This window comes from Lolium perenne, chromosome 5 (genome assembly GCF_019359855.2).
Source record: "Lolium perenne isolate Kyuss_39 chromosome 5, Kyuss_2.0, whole genome shotgun sequence".
Lineage (NCBI taxonomy): Eukaryota > Viridiplantae > Streptophyta > Magnoliopsida > Poales > Poaceae > Lolium > Lolium perenne.
The window spans coordinates 70,838,747-70,863,135 of record NC_067248.2 but is presented as its reverse complement, the minus strand read 5'-3'; the positions used below and the strand labels follow the sequence as shown (position 1 = coordinate 70,863,135).

Sequence of the window (24,389 nt, the reverse complement as noted above, 5' to 3'; positions counted from 1 at the left end):
CCTCTCTCTCTCCCTCTCTCTCTCCCTCTCTCTCTCCCTCTCTCCCTCTCTCCCTCTCTCCCTCTCTCGCTCTCTCTCTCTCTCTCTCTCTCTCTCTCTCTCTCTCTCTCTCTCTCTCTCTCTCTCTCTCTCTCTCTCTCTCCCTCTCCCTCTCCCTCTCCCTCTCCCTCTCCCTCCCCCTCCCCCTCCCCCTCCCCCTCCCCCTCCCCCTCCCCCTCCCCCTCCCCCTCCCCCTCCCCTCCCCCTCCCCCTCCCCCTCCCCTCCCTCTCCCTCTCCCTCTCCCTCTCCCTCTCTCTCTCTCTCTTCTCTCTCTCTCTCTCTCTCTCTATGTTTTACTAGAGTCAGGCTCCAGCTGCTTTGAGTTTACTACAGGCGTACTGTAAGGTTGGTTTAATGCTCTGGTTACTTCATTTGCCTGCTTATATATGTGAGGATATTCATTGCTTGCAAGTACAATGCAACTTAGCATCCATCTTATGCCACATCGCAATCTTAACTCTTGCAGGTTTGCTGTGCTGATGAGAGCTATTTCTGTTTTGCCCGCGACAACGAGGACAAGTGGCTCATATATGACTTCGAAACTGTCGAGGTAAGTGACTCATGAATCCTCAGTATTCTATCTTGTAGCCATTTGATTCTTACTTCTGGATTTGTTGATGTGAACACTCTCCATGCAGACAGTAGATACTTGGGAGCATTTGCTAGAACGTTTCAAGGACTGCAAGCTCCAGCCTCAAGTTCTATTTTTCGAGGTCATCAAGTAGACTGATGTATAGCTTTGCAGAATGCAAACCTCTGTCAGACGATTAGACCCAAATTTCGACCGATTTTCTTACTACTTGTTGTCACTATTTCTGTGTTTCTCGATTATTTGATTTCTCCATGGATTTATATTTTGCATTGATCTTTGTGATGTTTCTCTTTGGAACTGATGGATTATGCTTTTCGGCCTAATGCCCCATATAATGGCACCACGTCGTTTTATCTTAGCTACTTTAGCTCTGAAAGTATCATAATAAGGGATTATGAAAACAGGAATTAGGAGCGAAACCAGTGGAGGACTGGGTCATTCTTGTTGCGGTTTTTGTTTAAAACAATGCAATTTCCTTTTACAGATCTAAGCATTCAAGCAAGGAAATAGATACCACACTATGATCCTACTAGCGTAGAAGAGAATGTTAATAGAGGAGTTGGGTGCAAGAAGTTCCGTCTTGTCCGGGTTTATCAGAATTAGTATGTATACTCGATGCAGCTTTCAGTTGGGTGCATTTGTTTCTTTTTGAATCCTGATACATTCCGATGTCTGTCTAAAATGAAAGTGTGTTAGCTCCCAGTCAGGCTTAACCCAGGACTCAGCATAGGTGCATAGGTTTGGATGTTTATGTGCATAGTTAGGGCATCTCTAACAGTAACCGTAAACTTCGGTACCGAAAAACGTATATTCAGTCTTCCGAAAACGTGGGGAAGAAGATTTTGCAGCTGGCCGTAGAGCATAACTTGTAAACACGAACTAAAAAAAACGCAATTCAAATGTCGTGGGAGAATTCGTCGATGATCATATATAGATGGTAGTTTGATGCTCTGATTGAGCATCAAAAGTTACATAATCGTTACTGAAAACCTCAATTAGCTAGTAGCCCTAACCGCGCGGACTAATTCAGAGCAAAAGGAGGCTGATTGGCCTCTGCGCGCGGCGCGTCGACGCGGAGTCCTTGCCGCCGTTGTTGCTGTACTTGGCGAGCTTCCCTGGGGGCGTGAGCCCCCAGTTCGTCCACCGGCAGGGGCTGCGCTTGCGCACGCCCTTCGACCGGTTGAACTTCCGGCGTTCCGCCTCGTGCGGAACACGGGGGCCACGGCGGCGAGTCCCCGCCGCCGAATCCCGCACCGCCCCGTGCAGAGCCACCACGCAAGGCCATGGCGTCGCGGAGCTGGGGCGAAGAACGGCTTCTGCGTGCTGGATTGCTCGCCGGAGAGGAGGCTGGTGGCGGCGGAGCGAGTGGTAGCGGCAGAGGGGAGTAGGGTATGGAAACCGAACTCCCCTCCGCGACCCATTTTAATACGGGGTGGCCGCCGAGTTTCTCGGGCCCCCAAACTCTGTTTACGGGCCAAGCCGCCAGTTCGGTCCTTGTTCTGGGCCGATTTCGGCCTGAACCCGTAAACTCGCCGATTTTTTTTTTGGCTCCGGCCCCTTTTTTAGTAACTGTTAGAGATGCTCTTAGTCACTACAAGTGAGAACCCACTTCATCTCAAAAGCCAAACTGAACCCACTTCATGTGGTGCATGCCCTGTCTTCCTTCCTCTCGGATCACTGTCCACTCCTTCTCTCCAACCAGAGCGGCCCTCGGAAACCTCCGACTTTTTGCTTCGAGTCTTTCTGGACCAAGATGTCCTGGTTCTTGGAGGTTGTTCAACAATCTTGGTCCGCGCCTTCTTCACACTCCCAACTGGTTCATGTCATCAACCACAAGCTGAAGTCCACGGTGTTTGGGCTCAGATCTTGGAGTAAAGGTTTCTTCTCTGATTGCAAGCTTCAGCTCCTAATGGCTCTTGATGTCATTCTTCAGTTGGATGTCGCCCAAGAGTCTCGCACGCTTTTTCGAGAGGAAAGATGGCTCCGGGCCAATCTCAAACGTCGGGTCAAAAGCCTCACCGCTCTAGAGAGATCTCGTAAGCGTCAAGCTTCCAGAATCAGCTACCTCCGCGAGGGCGAAGCTAACACCAAATTCTTCCATCGTCGGGTTAATGCGAGAAAGCGCAAGAATCACATCCTGGGACTCAAGCATAATTTGGGCTGGGCCGTGACTCACGAAGATAAAGACAATCTGATTTTCGATCAATTCTCCCAAGCCCTCGGTCGGCCTCCTCCTCGTCAGCTGGATTTTAATTGGGAAGCTCTGAACCCCACCGCTCACCTTCTGGAAGATCTGGGTCTCCCTTTCTCCGAGGCCGAGATAAAGGAGGATGTGGATGATATGCATGCGGACAAGGCTCCGGGCCCTGACGACTTTTCTATCGCCATTTTTCGCTCTTGTTGGGACATTATGAAGGACGACCTTATGAAGACCATTAATGCTTTCTCAGAGCTTTCGGCGTCCAACTTCCATATCCTCAACACCGCCAATATTGTGCTCTTGCCTAAGAAAGATGGCACGGAGTCCATTACTGGTTTCAGACCCATTAGTCTTATCCACGTGGTCCAAAGATCAACGCCAAATACATTGCACAACGTCTCAGCCCTAAGATGAACGAGGTCGTGTCCTATAGTCAGAACGCCATCATCAAATCAAGAACTATCCATGATAATTTAATGTACGTCAGGAACACTGCCGCCAGCTGCATCGCAACAAAATCTCATCTCTCCTCATCAAGTTGGACATCGCCAAGGCCTTCGACATGGTGCAATGGGATTACATGCTGGATCTTATGCAACGCCCGGCTTCCCCCAAAGATGGCGGGCTCTTCTTACGACTCTTTTTTCCATGGCTTCCTTCCGGGTGTTCCTCAACAGGATTCCCGACAAGGACATCCTGCATGGTCGGGGTCTCCATCAGGGTTATCCTCTCTCGCCCCTGCTTTTCGACATCGCCATCGACCCGCTTCAGAGAATCCTAGAAAAGGCTACTGATTTCGGCCTCTTATCTTCTATGCCTGGTGGTCTGCAGGGCCCCAGGGTCTCCCTCTATGCAGACGACGCGGTCATTTTCCTGTCTCCTACTGCACATGACGTAGCTAGCCTTGCAAACATTCTTCAGAATTTTTGGGAGGTGTCCGGTCTCGTGACAAATGTGGCTAAGAGCTCCATTGCCCCATTCAATGTGCCAACATCAACTTGGAGGAGGTTTTGGCGAACTTTCTTGTGGCTATGACCCCCTTCCCCATCAAGTACTTGGGGTTGCCACTCTCACTTGGAAGACTCAAACGGGTTGACCTCCAACCTTACATCGACAAGGCGGTGGCCCGTCTAAACCTGTGGAAGGGCAAGTTCATGATTGTGCCGGATGCACGGCCCTGGTTAAGTCTGTCCTTTCCTCCATTCCTATCTTCCTACTGACCGCTTTAAAAATTGACAAAGGAATCCTCAAGGCCTTTGCCAAAATCAGCTGTGGTATGGCAATTTGAGTTTCGCTCTCATGTTCGCAGTGGCTCCAATGAACTTTGGAGAATCATCTTGGAAGGCTTCAAGCCTTACAACCCCGACAAGTTGACTAGAAGAGAAGAAGTTGATAATCAACTCAATGACATTGCCTTGCACATGATTCAAACTAGTGTGGGGACAAAGGACTTGTCTCTTGTTCGGAATTTCTCCACCGCCAAGGAAGCCGGGGATGGTTTGGCCGCTAGTTGCATGGGAAGTGAAAGCATGAGAAGGAACAAGTATAATGCCCTTCGGAATCAAGCCGAAGGATTCATGAGGCTATCGGATGAAGATCATCAAGTCATGTATAGAAGACTCATCACCGTTGCCAATGCTTTCCGGAATGTGGGTGCCAAACACATTGATGACTCTTGGATCAAAGATAAGTATATTGACTGCATGATGCCGTTTGAACCCGTTGATGTCAAGACTCTTGTTGGGAGAGAATGATTTTCCTCTCTCACTTCTCAACAAGCGGTGCACGAGTTGCAAGCTCTCAAGGTGCTCGAGCAAAACTCTCATGATTCTCGCAATCGAGCCATTGTGATGTCAAGAGGGACCAACCTTGCCTTGGTGGCCAATTCCGTGTAAGAAGTGAACCCTCAAGAACCATATAGGACATCTTGGAGTATGTCCTATCCGGATGATTTGGAATACCACCACAATGACCACATGGCATTCCATGCAAAAACATTTTGGGTTGATCCATCCAAGGCGAAGGAAGACAACATCAAGAGAAACAACTCAAGTGGGTTCAAGAGTTTGGGCCCAAAAACAAGATCTTGCTACAATTGTGGTGACAGGAGTCATTTCATCGCTCAATGCCCATATGAGCATAGAGAAACTCATGGTGGAAGGCTCATTCCCAAGGACAAGTGCAAAGATTCGAAGGCACCCAACAAGAAATTCTACAACAAGAGCAAGAAGGGCAAGAGGCCATCAAGGATTGTGCTAGTGACTAAGGAAGAATATTCTTCCGGTGAAGTTGAAAGTAGTTGTGATGAAGAAGAAAGCTCAAAGGAAGTGGCCGCCATTGCCACCACCAACATTCCCTCTTCATCTCTCTTTGAATCCCCCAATGAGAATCCTCATATCAAGAATGCACATTGCTTCATGGCAAGGTCCACCCTGGACACATCTATTGTGCTATCAACTCAAGAAGAATATACCTCCGGAGATGATGATGTTGATGATGAAGAAGATGAAACTTCAAATGGATTGATTTCTCTTGCCTCTCTCTCCAACAACACTTCATCACCAATTGAATCCCCCAATGAGGATATTCACATGGAGGAAGAAAGTTGCCTCATGGCTAAATCATCTGAGGTATCATCCCCTAACCCCCCTATGCCTAACATATCAAATGATCTAGGGGTTAATCATGCTAGTTTAAAAGTGAAACAAGAAATGCTTGATTTCGATGAATTCATTCTTAACTTACAAGGTGACTCTAAGAGGCATGTTTCAAATCTCATGGTTCTTCTAGCACAACTAGATGATACTCTTGATAAAAAAATGTCAAATAGAGAGAGAGGACTCTCTTGAAATACATGCTCTTAAAAATGCTCTTGAGGAACATCAAGAAACTATAACTTCTCTTGAAGAGAGGCTAGAAATTCTTATAGATCCTCAAGATGAAATTAACAAGCTTACTAAAGCTAGAGATCTTGCTAAGGCTAAAGTAAAAGTGCTTAAAAAGGAAAAGGCCAAATTTGGTGTTGATCATGAGAAACTTGTGAAGGATCTAGATGAACTAGACAAAGCTCACAAAGCTTTGAAGAGTGAATACACTCTCCTATCCAAGTCTAATGAGCAACTTCAAATTAGGCTTGCTTCATATGATATGCCTAGCTCCTCTACCTCTTCTTGTGATAATGCAAATATTGTTGAGGAAAATGCTAGGTTGAAGGATGAACTTGCTAAGGCCTCCTCTCCCCAAAGTAAACTTTCTTTGGATGATCTTTTGAGTAAGCAAAGGTCAAACAATGGGAAGGAGGGTCTTGGCTATAATGTCAAGGCAAAGAAGGCAAACAAGAAAAAGGCCAAGCCCGCACAAGAAAATAAAATAGCTATCACTAATGGTGAAGCCCCTAAGGGCAAAACCATTAATGATGATGATGCAGGAATTGCTAACCCTCACTATGTTCTATTTAAAGATTATTATGGTGATGTATATGCAAAATATGTTGGCCCATATGATGGTTATGTTGCTTGGTCTATTTGGGTCCCAAAGACCCTTGTTGCTAACAAAAGAGGACCCACTGAAAAATGGGTACCTAAATCCAAGAATTGATCTCATGTAGGACTATGCCACCGGAGGTTCAAAATGGGTACTTGATAGTGGATGTACAAGTCATATGACCGGCGGCAAGAACCTCGTCAAGGAGTTGAGGCCCAACAGAAATCATATCACCGTCTCCTTTGGCGATAATTCTACATCCGAGGTATTGGGTTTTGGCAAGGTTGTGGTTGCACACAACATTACTCTTGTGGATGTCATGCTTGTCAAAACCCTTGGTTACAATTTACTTTCCATTTCCGCCCTTGGCAAGATGGATTTCTCTGTCTTTATTGATAATGATATTGTGGTCCTCTTGTGGAGCAAGACTCTAAAAGTCGCTTTCGTTGGGTATCGCGAACATAACTTGTATGTGGTGGACTTTTCGGGGGCCACCACTTCAAGTGCGATGTGCCTATTCGGAAAGGCGGATGTGGGTTGGTTGTGGCATCGTCGCTTGGCCCATGTAAACATGAGAACTTTGCAAAGTCTCCACAAGGGGAAACATATTGTGGGTCTAATGGAAAATGTGTCTTTTGCCAAAGATCGTGTTTGTAGGGCTTGTGTTGAAGGCAAAATGCATGACTCTCCGCACCCAAGCAAGACTATTATCTATTCCAAGAGGATCTTGGAGCTCCTTCATGTGGATCTCTTTGGTCCCACCACTCATGCAAGTATTGGTGCGAAGAAACATTGCTTGGTGATTGTTGATGACTACTCAAGATACACTTGGGTCTACTTTCTCAAAAGGAAAGATGAGACTCAACAAATCTTCATTGACTTTGCCAGCGAGGTGCAACGCCAACACAACCTCCTTATTATGGCAATAAGAAGTGACAATGGCTCCGAGTTCAAGAACTACACACTCAATGATTTTCTTAGTGATGAGGGGATAAGACATCAATATTCTGCTGCATACACCCCTCAACAAAATGGTGTTGTGGAGAGGAAGAACCGGACTCTTATGGATATGGCAAGGTCTATGATGGCGGAATACAAATCCCGCTATAATTTTTGGGCCGAAGCCATCTCCACCGCTTGCCATTCTTCTAACCGGCTCTATCTCCGTAAGGGCTTGAACAAGACTCCATATGAAATTCTCACCGGCAACAAGCATAATTTCTGATACTTCAAGGTGTTCGGGTGTAAGTGTTTCTATAAGATCAAAGGAGTTCGTTTGTCTAAATTTGCTCCTAAAGCTTTGGAGGGTATATTTGTTGGTTACGGTGCCGAATCTCACACTTATAGAGTCTTTGATGTATCCTCCAGGATTATCATTGAATCTTGTAGTGTGAAGTTTGAAGAAAATGATGGCTCCCAAGTGGGGCAAGTTGATGTATGTGCAGGTGATGAAATACCTCAAGATGCCATAGTAAGAATGGGTGTGGGATTTTCCCGCCCAATTGAGGGACACGGTGTGGCGTCTCGGGAAGGACTATGCTCTACCACGGTGGAGCCCTCATCTTCTCAACATCAACAAACTCCATCTCTTGAAGCTAATGATGCACCAACCCAAGAACAAGAAGAAAACCCTCCCTCTCATGTACAAGATCAAGGACAAGATCAACCAAGGATTCATGATCACTACAAGAAAAGTTGCCATGGCCGACGAAGTTGAAGTCGCGCCGTGGTTGCTGGTGTACCATGGCCGACGATTTTGGTCCCTCCGTGGTGCATGTCAAAACTTTTTTTTTTCTCGTTTTTGAGGCCACCTAGCCCGACGAAAGCGGCCAAAACGTGGCGTATGGTGGCCCGGGACGTGGTGCATCTCGAAATCTCGGGTTCGCCGGCCGAGTCAACGCAAATCCGCACCGCCGAGGGATGTAGGGCCCAGATGGCAGCCTCTCTGGCATTGTTTTTTTTCTACATCGCGCCATCTCGTTCAACGTTCTCCGATCGAGCCGTTTACGATGCAGGATCATGGGTCCCGCATGTCATCCTCTATGAACCAAAATTCTTTCTATTCTTGGATTTTTTTTTGACCCCCTGATTTCTGGCTACTTCCTTTTTCTTTTGATCCCTTGCCGCCTTGGAAACGTTGAGACCGCTGCTGCTAAATGGGACCCGCATGTCATCCTCTATGTGCAATCAACTTTCTTTTCTTGGAGTTTTTTTTGGCACCTCAAATTTGGTCACTTGCCTTTTTCTTTCGATCCCCTGCCGCCTCTCAAACGGTGATACCGCTGCTGCTAACTGGGACCCGCATGTCATCCTCTATGTACTATAAAACTTTCTTTTCCTGGATTATTTTTGGCACCTCAAATTTGGTCACTTGCCTTTTTCTTTCGATCCCCTGCCGCCTCTCAAACGGTGATACCGCTGCTGCTAACTGGGACCCGCATGTCATCCTCTATGTACTATAAAACTTTCTTTTCCTGGATTATTTTTGGCACCTCATATTTGGTCACTTACCTTTTTCTTTCGATCACCTGCCGCCTCTCAAACGGTGATACCGCTGCTGCTAAATGGGACCCGCATGTCATCCTCTATGTACTATAAAACTTTCTTTTCTTGGATTTTTTTTGGCACCTCATATTTGGTCACTTGACTTTTTCTTTCGATCACCTGCTGCCTCTCAAACAGTGATACCGCTCTTTGCTAAATGGGACCCGCATGTCATCCTCTATGTACTATAAAACTTTCTTTTCTTGGATTATTTTTGGCACCTCATATTTGGTCACTTGACTTTTTCTTTCGATCCCCTGCTGCCTCTCAAACAGTGATACCGCTGCTGCTAAATGGGACCCGCATGTCATCCTCTATGTACTATAAAACTTTCTTTTCTTGGATTTTTTTGGCACCTCATATTTGGTCACTTGACTTTTTCTTTCGATCCCCTGCTGCCTCTCAAACAGTGATACCGCTGCTGCTAAATGGGACCCGCATGTCATCCTCTATGTACTATAAAACTTTCTTTTCTTGAATTATTTTTGGCTCCTCATATTTTTTCACTTGCCTTTTTCTTTCGATCCCCTGCCGCCTCTCAAACGGTGATACCGCTGCTGCTAAATGGGACCCGCATGTCATCCTCTATGTAGTATAAAACTTTCTTTTCTTGAATTATTTTTGGCTCCTGATATTTTTTCACTTGCCTTTTTCTTTCGATCTCATGCCACGTTTGAAACGTTGAGGAACCTGCAGGCTCATGGGACCCGCATGTCATCCTCTATGTACTATAAAAGTTCATTTTCTTGGTTTTTTTCACCATCTGATTTTTGGCAATTTGAATTTTTCTTTTGATCCCCTGCCACCTCTCAAACGCTGATACCGCTGCTGCTAAATGGGACCCGCATGTCATCCTCTATGTACTATAAAACTTTCTTTTCTTGAATTATTTTTGGCTCCTCATATTTGGTCACTTGCCTTTTTCTTTCGATCTCATGCCAAGTTTGAAACGTTGAGGAACCACTGGCTCATGGGACCCGCATGTCATCCTCTATGAGCAATAAAATTTCTTTTCTTGGAGTTATTTTTGGCACCTCATATTTGGGCACTTGCCTTTTTCTTTCGATCTCATGCCACGTTTGAAACGTTGAGGAACCTGCTGGCTCATGGGACCCGCATGTCATTCTCTATGTGCTATAAAAGTTTCCTTTGTTGGATTTTTTTTCACCCTCTGATTTTTGGCTTGCCTTTTTCTTTTGATCCCCTGCCCCCTTTGAAACGTTGAGTAAGCTGTTGGCTCAAGGGACCCGCATGTCATCCTCTATGTCCATCAACTTTCTTGTCTTGGCTTTTTTTCACCCCCAAAGTACTAGCTACTTTCTTTTTCTTTTGATCTCAAGCCGCATTACAAACATTGAGACCGCTGCTGCAAAATGGGACCCACATGTCATCCTCTATGTACAATAAAGTTTCTTTTCTTGGATTATCTTTTGCTCTGATATTTTGTCACTTGCCTTTTTCTTTCGATCTCATGCCGCCTTTGAAACGTTGAGTAAGCTGCTGGCTCATGGGTCCCGCATGTCATCCTCTACGAACAATAAAAGTTTCCTTTCTTGGAGTTATTTTTGACCCCTAATTTCTGGCTATTTGCCTTTTTCTTTGGATCTCCTGCCCCTTTGAAACGATGAGGACGCTGTTGGCAGGTCGGTCCCACAAGTCATCCTCTATGAACAATAAAAGTTTCCTTTGATGGATTGTTTTTGAACCCCTAATTAATTTACGGATATTTCCTTTTTTTCTTTGATCCCCTGCCGCCTTGGAATCGTTGAGGATGCTGCTGCCTCATGGGTCCCGCATGACCTCCTCTCAGAACGCGAATTGTTTCATTCCTTGGATATTGTTGCCCATATGTATTTTGGCTGAATTTTTCTTTCGATATCCTGCCGCCTTTAAAACGTTGAGGACGCTGCTGGCTCACGGGTCCCACATGTCAGCCTCTATGAACAATAAGCGGCGGGGACGCCTTCTTGCCTCATGGGTCCCGCATGTCATCCTCTCGTAACGAAAATGTTTGTTTTCTTGGATTTTTACCAACAGATTTTTGGTTTATTTTTTCTTTCCATCCCCTGCCGCCTTTAAAACGACGTCTTGGCTCATGGGTCCACGATGTCGGCCTCCCCGTACAAGAAACATGTGATATCTTGATTATTTTGCGAGACAATAAACGGTGTATTGCGCTCGAGCTATTTCAACGGATAAATTAAATCTTTATTTTTACATAAACAAATTTATATGCTGAATCTCCTTGTTTTTTGTTTTTGCGAAGCATAGGACTTTCCTGTTTTTTAGAAAAATCCGAACTATCCTGTTTTGGAGTGGGCTGAAATTGTACGAGTCAAAAGGGCCAGCAGGATAGTTCGAATGCCCAGATGTCCACATGCAGCCCAATTGAAATCGTTCTTTTTTTGGATTTTTTCACCCCCGATTTACGGCTACTTCATTTTTCTTTGGTTCGTGTGCCGCCTTGGAAACGTTGAGACCGCTGCTGCAAAATGGGACCCGCATGTCATCCTCAATGTACAGTAAAATTTCTTTTCTTAGATTATTTTTGGCTCCTGATATTTGGTCACTTGGCTTTTTCTTTTGATCCCGTGCAGCCTCTCAAACGGTGATACCGCTGCTGCTAAATGGGACCCGCATGCCATCCTCTATGTACAATCAAGTTTCTTTTCTTGAATTATTTTTGGCTCCTGATATTTGGTCACTTGCCTTTTTCTTTCGATCTCATGCCACGTTTGAAACGTTGAAAAACCTGCTAGCTCATGGGACCCGCATGTCATCCTCTATGTACTATAAAAGTTCATTTTCTTGGTTTTTTTTTCACCCTCTGATTTTCGGCTATTTCCTTTTTCTTTTGATCCCCTGCCGCCTTTGAAACGTTGAGGACTCTGCTGGCTCATCGATAAAACTTTCCTTTATTGGAGATTTTTTACCCCCTAATTTCTGGCTACTTTCTTTTTCTTTTGATCTCAAGCCGCATTTGAAACGTTGAGACCGCTGCTGCTAAATGGGACCCGCATGTCATCCTCTATGTACAATAAAGTTTTCTTTTCTTGGATTATCTTTGTCTCCTGATATTTTGTCACTTGCCTTTTTCTTTCGATCTCATGCCGCCTTTGAAACGTTGAGTAAGCTGCTGGCTCATGGGTCCCTCATGTCATCCTCTACGAACAATAAAAGTTTCCTTTCTTGGAGTTATTTTTGAACCCTAATTTCTGGCTACTTCCTTTTTCTTTTGATCCCGTGCCGCCTTGGAAACGTTGAGACCTTCTTTGCTAAATGGGTCCCGCATGTCATCATCTATGTACAATAAAATTTCTTTCTTCGATTATTTTCGGGTCTGATATTTGGTCACTTGCCTTTTTCTTTCGATCTCATGCCGCCTTTGAAACGTTGAGGAAGGCTTTGGAGCATGGGACCCGCATGTCATCCTCTATGAACAATAAAAGTTTCCTTTCTTGGAGTTATTTTTTACCCCTAATTTCTGGCTACTTCCTTTTTCTTTTGATCCCCTGCCGCCTTTGAAACGTTGAAGACTTTGCTGGCTCATGGGTCCCACATGTCAGCCTCTATGAACAATAAACACTTCCTTTCTTGGAGTTATTCTGTACCCCTAATTTCTGGCTATTTGCCTTTTTTCTTTCGATCCCCAGTCGCCTTCTAAACGTAGAGGACGCGGCTGGCTCGCGGGTCCCAGATGTCAGCCTCCATGGACAATAAACCTCTCCTTTGTTGGATTTATTTTTCACCCTCTGATTTTGGCTATTTCCTTTTTCTTTTGATCCACTGCCGCCTTGGAAACATTGAGTAAGCTGCTGACACATGGGGCCCGCATGTCATCCTCTATGTACAATCAACTTGCAAGATCTTCGAGCGAAAGAGCTTGTATTAGTGGGACCCATATGTCAACCTCTATGTACAATAAAAGTTTCCTTTCTTGGATTATTTTTAGCTCTGATATTCGGTCACTTTCCTTTTTCTTTCGATCTCAAGCCGCCTGCGAAACGTTGAGTAAGGTCTTGGCTCATGGGACCCACATGTCATCCTCTATGTACAATAAAGTTTCTGTTCTTGGATTTTTTTACCCCTGATTTTTGGTCACTTGCCTTGTGGCTGGCTCATGGGTCCCACATGTCAAGCATCTATGAACAATAAACCTTTCCTTTGTTGGATTTATTGTTTACCCCTAATTTCGGCTATTTGCCTTTTTCTTTTGATCCCCACCGGCCTTTGAAAACGTTGAGGAACCTGCTGGCTCATGGGACCCGCATGTCATCCTCTATGTACTATAAAATTTCTTTTCTTGGTTTTTTTTCACCTCTGATTTTTGGCTATTTCCTTTTTCTTTTGATCCCCTGCCGCCTTGGAAACGTTGAGTAAGCTGCTGACTCATGGGACCCGCATGTCATCCTCTATGTACAATCAACTTTCTTTTTTGGAGTTTTTTTACCCCCTAATTTCTGGCTACTTTCTTTTTCTTTTGATCTCAAACCGCATTTGAAACGCTGAAACCACTGCTGCAAAATGGGACCCGCATGTCATCCTCTATGTACAATAAGTTTCATTTCTTGGATTATTTTTGGCTTTGATATTTGGTCACTTTCCTTTTTCTTTCGATCTCATGCCGCCTTTGAAACGTTGAGTAAGCTGCTGGCTCATGGGTCCCGCATGTCATCCTCTACGAACAATAAAAGTTTCATTTCTTGGAGTTATTTTTGACCCCTAATTTCTGGCTACTTCCTTTTTTCTTTTGATCCTTGCCGCCTTTGAAACGGTGCGGATTCTCGCAGACTAATACAAGCTTTTTCTCTCCAAGATCTTGCAAGTTGATAGATTAAATCATGGAATTATTAGGATATGTTTTAAATTTCAAATCCACTTTATGAATTATTAAAAATACCGTTATCCATGTGGGTATGGAGCGAACAAGGATTTTCATATTGGGAATGAGCAGTTTCAAAAATTGGAACCCAATAATTCAAAATAACTAAAAACAACTTTTATGTAGAATCTCCGCGTTTTTTTCTTTTGCCATTCATAGGATCTGTGTTTCATTAGAAAAGGGCCGAAATTGCATGAGCAGAGAGGCCCATTTGTAGTTATTGGGCTTCGACGGCCGGAGCAAGTAGGCCGAGAGCAATTACCATGTAGATGGTCGTTGGCAACCCAAAGTGAAATATTGGGCCCAACAGGGGAAGGCTGAACAGTACTATTTTCTAATTGGAAGGTGGTACATGGCGTAATCATGCCAAAAAAAAAAGATGGACACGGGTTGCTGAAATTTGCCCATCTGCGCCTAATATCGCCGCCGCGGATCCGCTTCCGCCGCCGCCGCCATGCCTCGTCTCGCGTCGAGCTCGCCGTACTGCCGCGTCTCGGGCACGGGGTACCGCGGCGTCTGCGCGCGCCCCAAAGGTACGTATTACGCGGAGATACGTGACGGCGGCGAGCGCATCGGCCTCGGCACCTACGAGACCGCGCACGAGGCCGCGCGCGCGTACGACGCCGTGGCGTGGCGGCTCGGGCGCCGCGATCGTCGATGAATTTCCATGACGTGTGGACGCGCCGGCAGGCCGAGGATCTCGCGCCGCCGCCGTACATCGTTAGACAGGAGGAACAGCACCGCCGCCGCGAGACGGAGCGCCGTTTGCGCATCGCCGAGCGGGACGAGCGCGCGGCGCGCGAGTGGGCGGCCCGCTTCCCCGAGGACGTTGCCGCCGAGAACGAGCACTTCCGCAGACGGAGGGCGGAGAAGGCGACGAGGCGGGCAGCGAAGAAGGAGGACCGCGCACGACGGAGGGCGGAGAAGGCGACGAAGCGGGCCTTCATCGAAGCGCAGCTCGCCGGGCCGACCACCATTGGCGAGGACGACCCCCGTTGGATTGACCTCTTCTCGTCGGATCCGGTGTCGGGCACGACACCGGACTCGTCAGATGTCGAGTTTTAGTTTAGTTTTATCGCACTACTTTGTACAAATATGAACTACGGAGTATCTATCAAGCTAATTTTATCCTATTTTATGTCTATTTCTAGTCTTTGTTTGATCTTCTGTTTTACTGCACTCTATTTTTCATTATATTCTGTTTTTGGCGCTGCATTTATAGCGCCTCTGAAAATACGCTGTTTCAGCCCTGCATTTGGCAGCCACAGTTTGCAGCTTCCGGTGAAGCTATTGCCGGCTCCATGCGCAGCATCAGCCATTCAGCCCACAGCGCCAAAATATAGAGCCACTGCTGGAGTTAATATGTTTGTCAGCAGGAGCTTACCTAATTAGTTAAAAAAAAAAGATGTTCAGCGTGGGATTCGAAAAAAAGATCTTCATGTTTTTTTCCTAGCTATCCTAGTTCGGACTTTTCATTGTGTTGGCTAGTGCATGAAGCTTGACACCTGTATTATGTGATCCTGATATGAGGATAAGAACACCTTCGGGTTGCATTGCTAATGGTGTCTCTTTGCAGCGGTGGCGTACCTTCAATGGAGACTGATGCAAGAGAGTTGGTCTTGGTGAAACCTGCACCTGACATCATCGTGCCACCTGAAGTAGGTTGTGTATTGGGATTAGACTGATAAGCATAGCACCTTGCAAAGAACAAGATGCTGCTAGTGTTGGTTAACGTGATTTTACGACAAAAGTCATGTATGCTCAACAGGTGCCGTACCTAGTTTGGATATTGTGTTGTTACCCTTTTGTGGTTTGGTGTTTGTCCAACAGAGAAAGCTACTCTTTTCCCGTGTAAGTGTTATTATGTGAACAAAAGTTTTATGTACATATATATCGGTCAGAGAACCAAGATTGCATATTCTTGCCTGGTTATAACACATAAGTCATAATAACAATTAAAGAGAAAAGGAACATTTGCCTTTGCAATGTGATTGTGCCAAGTAGATTAGACAACCAACCACAAACATTACAGGTCAACATGACCAAACGCATGCGAAAGTCCTAAGGTAAGCTCCATAATACATGTTGAAACCAAAAGCCTAGAAACCATAAGAAAGGTAGCTCCACATCACGGTTCCACGACAATGAAAGATACTGATCATAAAACATATATCAAGTCGGGACAGCTGCACCACTGGGTAAGCATCCATGGGGTCTGGCTCAAGAGCGAAAGCGTGTGAATCTTGCAAAATGTGGCTCTTGCCTCACCCCACCCATACATCTTATCATGGAACCTTACCAAATCAGCATGAATCATCTTGACATAAACATAGCTCCTCTCTCCATGCCGATGGGATTGAACAATGCGCCGATTGCGGTGCTTCAGCTTGTCAAACAGTATGCGGGAGATAACGAAGCATGCTGGCTGGTCTTTTGTAGTGACAATGGCTTGGAGTAGCTGGTCTGTGAACCACCCAAGCTGGATCTTTAGAGCTTGAAGGACAGTCCGTGCCATATAAGCTACCGTTGCGACTTCAGCTCGGGTTCAGGTGAATGACGGTGACATATTGTCCTCGAGATTGAGATCCTTCTTGATCATATTCAGCTGTATCATCACCACTACTTTCCGGTGCATCGGGTTCTACGAGAAGGCACATCGGTACATGCTCAAGTTCATAGGAGTTGGGTGGGACAACACTTGTTTGCTGAAATCTCTACAATACCAGCTCCGGGTAGACCACCGGTATCTACGAGAGGGTAAACCACCAATATCCACTTCGGAGGATTCTCGTGGCACGACACCTTTCGCTAGAGGCTCTACCATACCAGCTCCGGGTCCACCACCCGGTCGATCTTGTGGGCATAGTCATGACGGGTTCTACCAATACAAAACCTCCTTCGGGTGGCGTGGCAACTTCGGGTGCGGGATCATCGGTAGCAACTCCGGCCATCAGCACCGGTTACATCGGTCTTGACAATAGGTAAACCGTCTTGCTCTAGTTCGAGAGAATTCCCGTGGCACGACACCGTTCACTAGAGGCTCTACACTAGCAGCTCCAGCTGCACCACCGGTTTCTTCAGCGGGGGTAAACCCAATCCACAACCTTCTTCATGTGGCACGATGATGCCACGTATAGGCTCATCGGTACCAGGTCCAGTGCATCGGTCTCCATAGACGGTAAACAAGGTGGCGTCGGAGGTTTAAAAGGCGGCATGCCATTTCACCTTTGTCATCGAGACAATATAGAGTTTTCTTCAACTCTATGTTTACGCAATAATAAGCACATGAACAGAAATTAGACCAGAGCATCTAGCCATCTAACGGGGCAGCAGACAAAACAAGCGTCGGTCCATATGTTTACCTTGTCATACGGGATATCAGAACACACAGATTTAGAAGTCATTTCACATAGCATCCGCTTTTTCGTTTCCTTCCCCTACGTCCATCTGGAATAAGTAATACTATTGATCACATAAAACTAATTAATCAAATAAATGCATATGTTGAGAAGTTTGCACGGCAAATTGTGGATTCTGCTTTCATCACCTACGAATCATCGTTCTATATATTTACCTTGTCATCTAGGATATCAGAAGTCACAGAATGAGAAGTCATTTCACTAAGTATCGGTTTTTTCGCTCTTTCCCCTCCATCCATCTGCAATAAGAAGTAATATTGATCACATAAAGCCAATTCAACGAATATATGCATATGTTGAGAAGTTTGCACAACAAATTGTGGATTCTACTTCCAATCACCAAGTAATCTCGTGAGAAATGCATGATCAAGATATGTTTCTCCCTCTTGATCGACATCTGCATCTCCATTAAGACTAATCATCGTGCGATGGTGCTAGCGCATACACTTCCAATCACCAGAGACAAGCAAAAAATTGTTGATTCTAGTAATGCTTAATCAGCGGTGGCCATGGAACGACCACAGATCGACCAAGCAAAAAATAAAACATCAGCCTACAGACCACCAGGCAAAACAAACTAGGCCCATACATGGCCTCACAAATCATCATCAAACGTCGATCAAACTAGCAAGTTTGAACATGGATTACTAATTTATTTTCTGATAAAGTGAGTATATTAATATCGAAAGATATTGATTACACTGAGCCTCTGCAACAACGCAATACCTTACTGGTAGTACGGATGCACATGGATTCCTAATACTCCCTCTGTTCGGTTTTAATTAGTCGACGAGAGGGAGAGAAGAAAATGAACTGTCGATGCTTTCAACTAGAGTCAATTAAATACGAACGGAAGAAGTACGTAGTAGTATTGACAAATATCCGGATCTAGTCTAAAAACAAATTGGCATGTAAATCCTAGTAGTCTACTAAACTAGGATCAATACCCTAGATTAGGGTTGCAAGCGGCGTCACGCGAATCGTCCCACAAAGCAGAAAATTAGAGCAAATAGTGGTTGAGATTAGAGCAGATTTAAAGCACTCGCACTGAAACTAGCTAGCCCGCTACCCACCCCGCTTGACACCCTGCCCTAGATGTGAATCTACACCAAATATTCAAACAAGGATGAGCAACCGCCAATAAAATTTTATCCGCACATCATCATCTCTACCATACAAAAGGGTATGGTGATTTCACATACAGCCATTGTTGCCGCGGGACGAGGATGAGTGATGCGCCGCGGAGAAGGTGCCTCACGCCTCTGTCGCCGCCGTCGTCGAAGAGGAAGTCGAAGCCGCGCGATTGTGGTCCGTCGCCGATATGGAGGTGGAGCTACTAGGGAAGAGATGGAGGTGGAGGTGGAGAGGGAGTGATGGTTTGTACTAGTGGCGGCCGGTGAGATAGTTATAAATACAGCCTCTCTCTTTTTTGGCAAGGAATGCAGCTTCTCTTGGAAGGCAACGAGGCAACGCACTCCAGATTATAATAATATGGACGGAGAAATTTGGTCGCATCTGTGTTGTCTTGTCAAATGAATCACCAGGATTTGCTTTTAGTACTCCAGATTTGGGCGACCCAAGGAAGTAGAGATAGTAATGTACGCCATCTAGCTGCACGCTATCAAATCAAATAAATGGTCATGCCATTTACTTTTAAGATGGTGCAGCAGTTATTCTGACCAAAGAAACATGCACGTCTGCTGATTATTTCTGATGGGTATACATTTACCGTCCGCTAGCAAAGATTGTTTGGCACATTGTTCTTATGGCTTTCAACATCACACCCCTTAATAATATTATTAATCAATGTTTGGGCAATCAATTGAGTGTGTTAATAAAAAATTAAAACCCACAAATCCAACTGTACTATTTTTAGGACCATATGAAAGACAAGGAATGATTTTAAATGCCATATGGAGTACCTCCAACCATGTGAAATATGGTTGTCATGCGAGTGATACCCATGGCTTCGCATTGGATCTGTATGTTGTCCTACATACGATCAACTATGAAGTACCACGATTTGGTTTTGGGTGCAACCGGCTAGAGAATGATGCACGGGTTTGTACAGCGGTACAATTCACATTAAGATTTTACGATAGGATGTTGATGTGTATATGTAAGAATCATACACTAGAATGTCTTCTATGTTTAGATGGTTGATCTACGTTTATACTTTACGTGAACCATGAGGTTAAGACCTTTGTACTGTAATAAAGATTGCTAAATAACAGTATATATGTATGCCTCTAGGGACACTGAAACAGCCAAACAACCATGCATGTGTATAGACCGTATTTGATCAAATTAAAAGAAGCACCTGGGTTCATGCAAATAGCATAAATTTATCACCTAAGTACATTAGCTATAAATAGTTAAATAGGAGTCAAGACCAACTGAGCTAGCTAGTAGTATGATCCTACTATTACATAAATATCCCTAACTCTGATTGTCTTTGTTCCAGTCCAGTAGCGTTGGTGTAGCTTGGGATGAACCAAAACCCCGTATGCAGTTGGCCCTGGACCGCTTCTTGAGAAAGATATGCTTTGGTGGTCTTCGCCATTTAGGCGAAGCGGAAAATTTCTTGATGTGATGTGTCAAACTGAGAGCCAATGGTCCGAGGCGTGGTGTAGATGCAGTTTCTTCTTGTCAAATATCCTGGGGGAAATGTTGCACCACCCACTGGCATGAAAATCGGATAGTTCAACCCAAGGAACATAGAATAGTCTCCAAGATTAGTAACCCTTTCCCACGGGTTGGCTGGAAGTAACCGACTAGTGTCATTCGAGAATACAATGCAGGTATACCCCGAATAACTGTGAACAGCGCGACCGCAATGGACAGAAGGGGTACTATCATAATAATACATTGGAGCACCGTCAGCGTCAAAATCCATTACGCCACGTGCATAGACCAGGAGAAGTCTAGAACGATCTTGAGATCTTGCCAGCCACCACGTACGACTATTAGAGTCAAAATCATCATCGCCATCAAATCCAGCCGTCCGCGGAATGAATGGAGCAGGGAGCACTATAGGACCTTGATAAAGGAAAGAGCACGTCACATGAAAATATATTTCATGATTTATCTACTAGTGATATTGATTTGATATTGGGATGCCAATACTAGTACTTTATAAAATCATGGTCGAACATAAGATGGTTTGAAATATATTTCGAACATCTTGGTAAAACTTCATGTGGATTTAAAACATGTTCCCGAAAATATTGGTCCAAATTTTAGATGGTTTGAATATAGTACTCCTTATTCTCTAGAACCGGGGGAATATAAACAAATGAAAGTCTTTATCAATATTGCATGGCACCTTTATTGATTCTATTTCTACTCTACCTTAAATTTTCTAGGGAGTAATAATAAAGAAACTTAATTACTAGGGGGCCTTTTTCCTAAGGAACAACATGCACATTAGACCATACTAAAATTCCTATAGATGTTAAATTCTATATATGTCCATACCACAAGAGGGTTATGGTGTGTGCCTATGGAATTCCTTTAAGCCAAAAGATGCCAAGACAGTTCAACAAATAAGAGGTGAAATACTATATAAGTTACGTATATAAAAAAGATAGGGAGGAAATGTTACCAAATTCATTAGGATCCCATGCATAAACATTTCCAAGCTCAGTAACGGCGAACACAAGTCCGTTATGTATAATTGCATCGCAGTACATGGCGCCGTACTGAAACTGGTTTTCAAGAAATATCCATGTACGAGGATATTCGCCATGGAGGTAGGCAATTGCAAAGTCGAAGATTGCGACAAGGGAGAAATCTTGATACCCCCTAGCAGCTGTAGGAACTTGGCAAATAGCTATCTTCTGCAGTTGAATAGCAGAACGCTGATACTCGAATATAAGTGGATTGCGTGTGGTTTCCAACTTCTTCCTCAAAGATGGAAGCTTAATCTTGCGATGAGTGTAGACATTGAGGAGGTTCCACTTGCCTTCGAGGCCAACCATGGCGATCCAATCTCCATTGGCGCCTGCCCGCTTCTCATCCTTACCGTGTGGCATTAGGCCATCATAGGAGAACCTGTCCAGCGGCAGTAGTTTGCACTTGCTGTGCACCGGCAAATCCTCCTTGAACACCGCCCATGGTTTATCCGCCGGGTCACAACAGAGAACACACGGAAGGCCAAACGGCTGAGAAGCAGGCAGAGTGGCACTGTATTTGGCTGACTGAAGAATACTTTTGGAGGAACCGACTAGGGACGCGGCGGTGATGGCGTCGCACTGGCTGATGAGCACTTCAAGGGGGCCTTCCGTAAACACCTTGTGAAACAGCCCAGATCCACAGACCCTGCTCGATTTCGCCATCGCAATGAGGCAGGTGGTACAATGGGGTTGGTATTTTCTTGGGCGATCTACTGATTCGAACTTTGGGAGAGAGATGGCGATCAATGGCGGCAGGTGGGGGTTTGAGTTGGAGAACAGAGGCTCTCAAACTGGGCACTGCTGGATAGGATGCGAAAGCGCCATGGCGGAGACGCAGGCGCGTGCTATGGAAGATGGGCGGAGTGGGGATAGACGACGGAGGTGAACCGAGACGCTCATATACTGCCTACTGCAGTTTCGAGGAGAGTGTGAATGTGTTCAAAAAAAGAGGAGAGTGTGAATGTGTTCAAAAAAAGAGGAGAGTGTGAATGTGTTCAAAAAAAGAGGAGAGTGTGAATGTGACCCGACACCCGAGTAGGAGCCGAGCAGACGGACTATAGGAGTAGCCCCATCATTACAGAACTTTAATCGTGCTTCCTACAATAAATAAGTGAAACATCCCAGGCTTGTGTTGTCTAATCAAATCGATGGCCATGTCAGTATTATGGTGAACAAATAAAACAAATACACACCAACCTTGTTCTTTTTGCAACGTACACCAACCTAGCAAGGCATCAACCTTCTCGCCATCAACTACGACTCCGTGGCTCCGTCCCACCAAAGTTGTCTCAACTTTGTAAAAAAAAATACATCTATCCATCTAAATTTTAACAAAGGTGAGACACTTTTGGTGGGACCGAGGGAGTACAAAAAAACTTCACTACTCCATGCTAGTATCGGCCACTAATTCAAATTTCAACTGAAGGCGTGCTATTTTATGGTCCTGAAAATTGCCAAAAAAAAAGTACAACCCAAAAATGCAACAGATCCATGTTAAGGGGGTACACCCTACGCAATATACATTAAGAAACTTTGAAACTTCAGCGACCTTGTAAGAATGCCCATGACAGTGCAGTTTTGCCAAATTAGGAAGAGACGAAATATGAATTCAACCAAAGAAATCTAAACGAATCCTTAGACAATAGCATAGTTAACACGTTCAGAAAAAAATGATGACTCCAAAAGAACAACATTAGCAAGAAATACTCCATTTTAGTTTGAATTTGCAGTCACATACATAACTAGTAGTACTGCCAAAATACTATAATACTCCGAGCTGCATTCTAGCACTCCAACTAGCTAGTAATAGTTCTGGAGTAGTAGTACTACTATACAAGTCCAAAATACATCCGAACGAACCCTACTTCGAACTAAACTACTCCCTCCGATCTTCGAGTAACTACATTGCAGTATGACTAAACGAAGATTATTGTATAACCTTCTTGTTGATGCAAACGCAGATAGGCAACACACGCTGCCCTCCATTACAGCCGCGTAACGGGGCGGCACCGCCAGGAAAGAAGTGAGCTGCTGCAACATGATCGAGCTAGGCGTCGGGGAGCTCGTCGGCTCGATTACCGCCATCAAGGTGTCCGTCGAGAGGTCACTGGTCCCAGCCGTCGCCGGCGCCGGCGGACCAATCACCAACAGCTGCGCCTTGTACATCGGAAACAAGCACGCGGCCGACCTGATGCACACACAGGACACAATGGTGGTCGGGCCGAGCGCTCCAACGGTGATGGCGAACACGCTACCGTCTTCTTCCCCACTGCCGATGAACAGGTGTCCCCGCGGTTGTACCGGAACACGAACTATGCACCAGGCGGGTATGCCATACTGGAACGTAAACACTGGGATGGAGTGGGATGCTTGGAGGTGTACCAGGAGCTCCCGCGGCGGGCCGGTGAAGCTGCAGCCGGTATTGATGGCCTCTGTGCAGCCGCACGGACCATGCGGGCACGCGATATAGTGCTTGTAGGACTCCGTGGAGGCGACCAAGCTCTGGCAGCCGACGCACTTGACCATTGCCCCAGATCGATTCGACGGCGGCAATCTTGGCCCAGATCGATTCGACGGCGGCAACCACGCCGGCTGCTCGCACTTCTTGCACGGGTTCGGCGCAAGCTCGCCGACGCAGCGCCGACAGCCCATATGACCGCCCTTGCACTGCACGGAACAACGTACGTGGCATCAGTTGTCATTGACATTTCTCACAGGTGAACCTAAGAATGAAATCGGAAGGGAGCGACCTTGGATATGGGGGGTTTGAAGGGCAGCAGGCAGAGGGGGCACAAGAAGAGGGCCTCCTCCATCTTCAGAGAAGAGTGATCGGGAAAACGAGAACGGGATGGGTTCTTTTTTTTATACATGCCTTGGAGTGGAGTATGGATACTAGTACTACTTATAGGAAGAACTTCCTTGCTAAGAATCGGCGTCGGCCGTACGCAAGCATAGATGCACCAGCGGCTCTGCAGTTTGTCAAAATAAAAGGACAGAGCTGCAGTGACTTGAAGTCTCCAAATCTCATTGTGACTTGGTGCCACCATCTACCAACCATTTGAGATCCAACGTTCCAAACTAATCTCTTATTTCGAACCTAAAAACAAAAATTATGAAAAAAATCCAGTAAAATGTAGATGCCTTGTTCTAAAATCTGTGAATATTTCATCCCACTCGGACGATTAGCTTGTGATTAAAGAGCTTTTTACGTATACGAGCACTAGTTTAAACTAAATACTCCCTCTGATTCATATTAATTGACTTCAATATGGATGTATCTAGAACTAAAATGTGTCTAGTACATCCATATTAGAGTCAATTAATATGAACCGGAGGAGTATATATTTGCTCACAAACCTTTGATTCAAATCGAATGAAACTTCACCAAAATATAAATCGAAATATGCACGATTAACTGGAAGTTCTTGAAATATTTCTGAGCAATTATAATAATTATTTAGTTTAAATTCTAAGTCGATCGCATACATTGGATCTGAGATGGATGGTGGATGGTGGCACCAAGTCACTGTGAAACTTGGAAGTATCAAGTCAGTG

The 24,389-nt window shown here is 45.2% G+C and overlaps 1 protein-coding gene across 1 annotated transcript; it reads left to right on the top strand.

Moving 5' to 3' along the window:
* Positions 1-2,385: 2,385 nt before the first annotated feature.
* On the top strand, positions 2,386-3,246 carry LOC139831515 (uncharacterized). Its single transcript, XM_071820809.1, has one exon. It carries the CDS (start codon positions 2,386-2,388, stop codon positions 3,244-3,246), a length of 861 nt encoding a protein of 286 aa, XP_071676910.1.
* Positions 3,247-24,389: the final 21,143 nt, after the last annotated feature.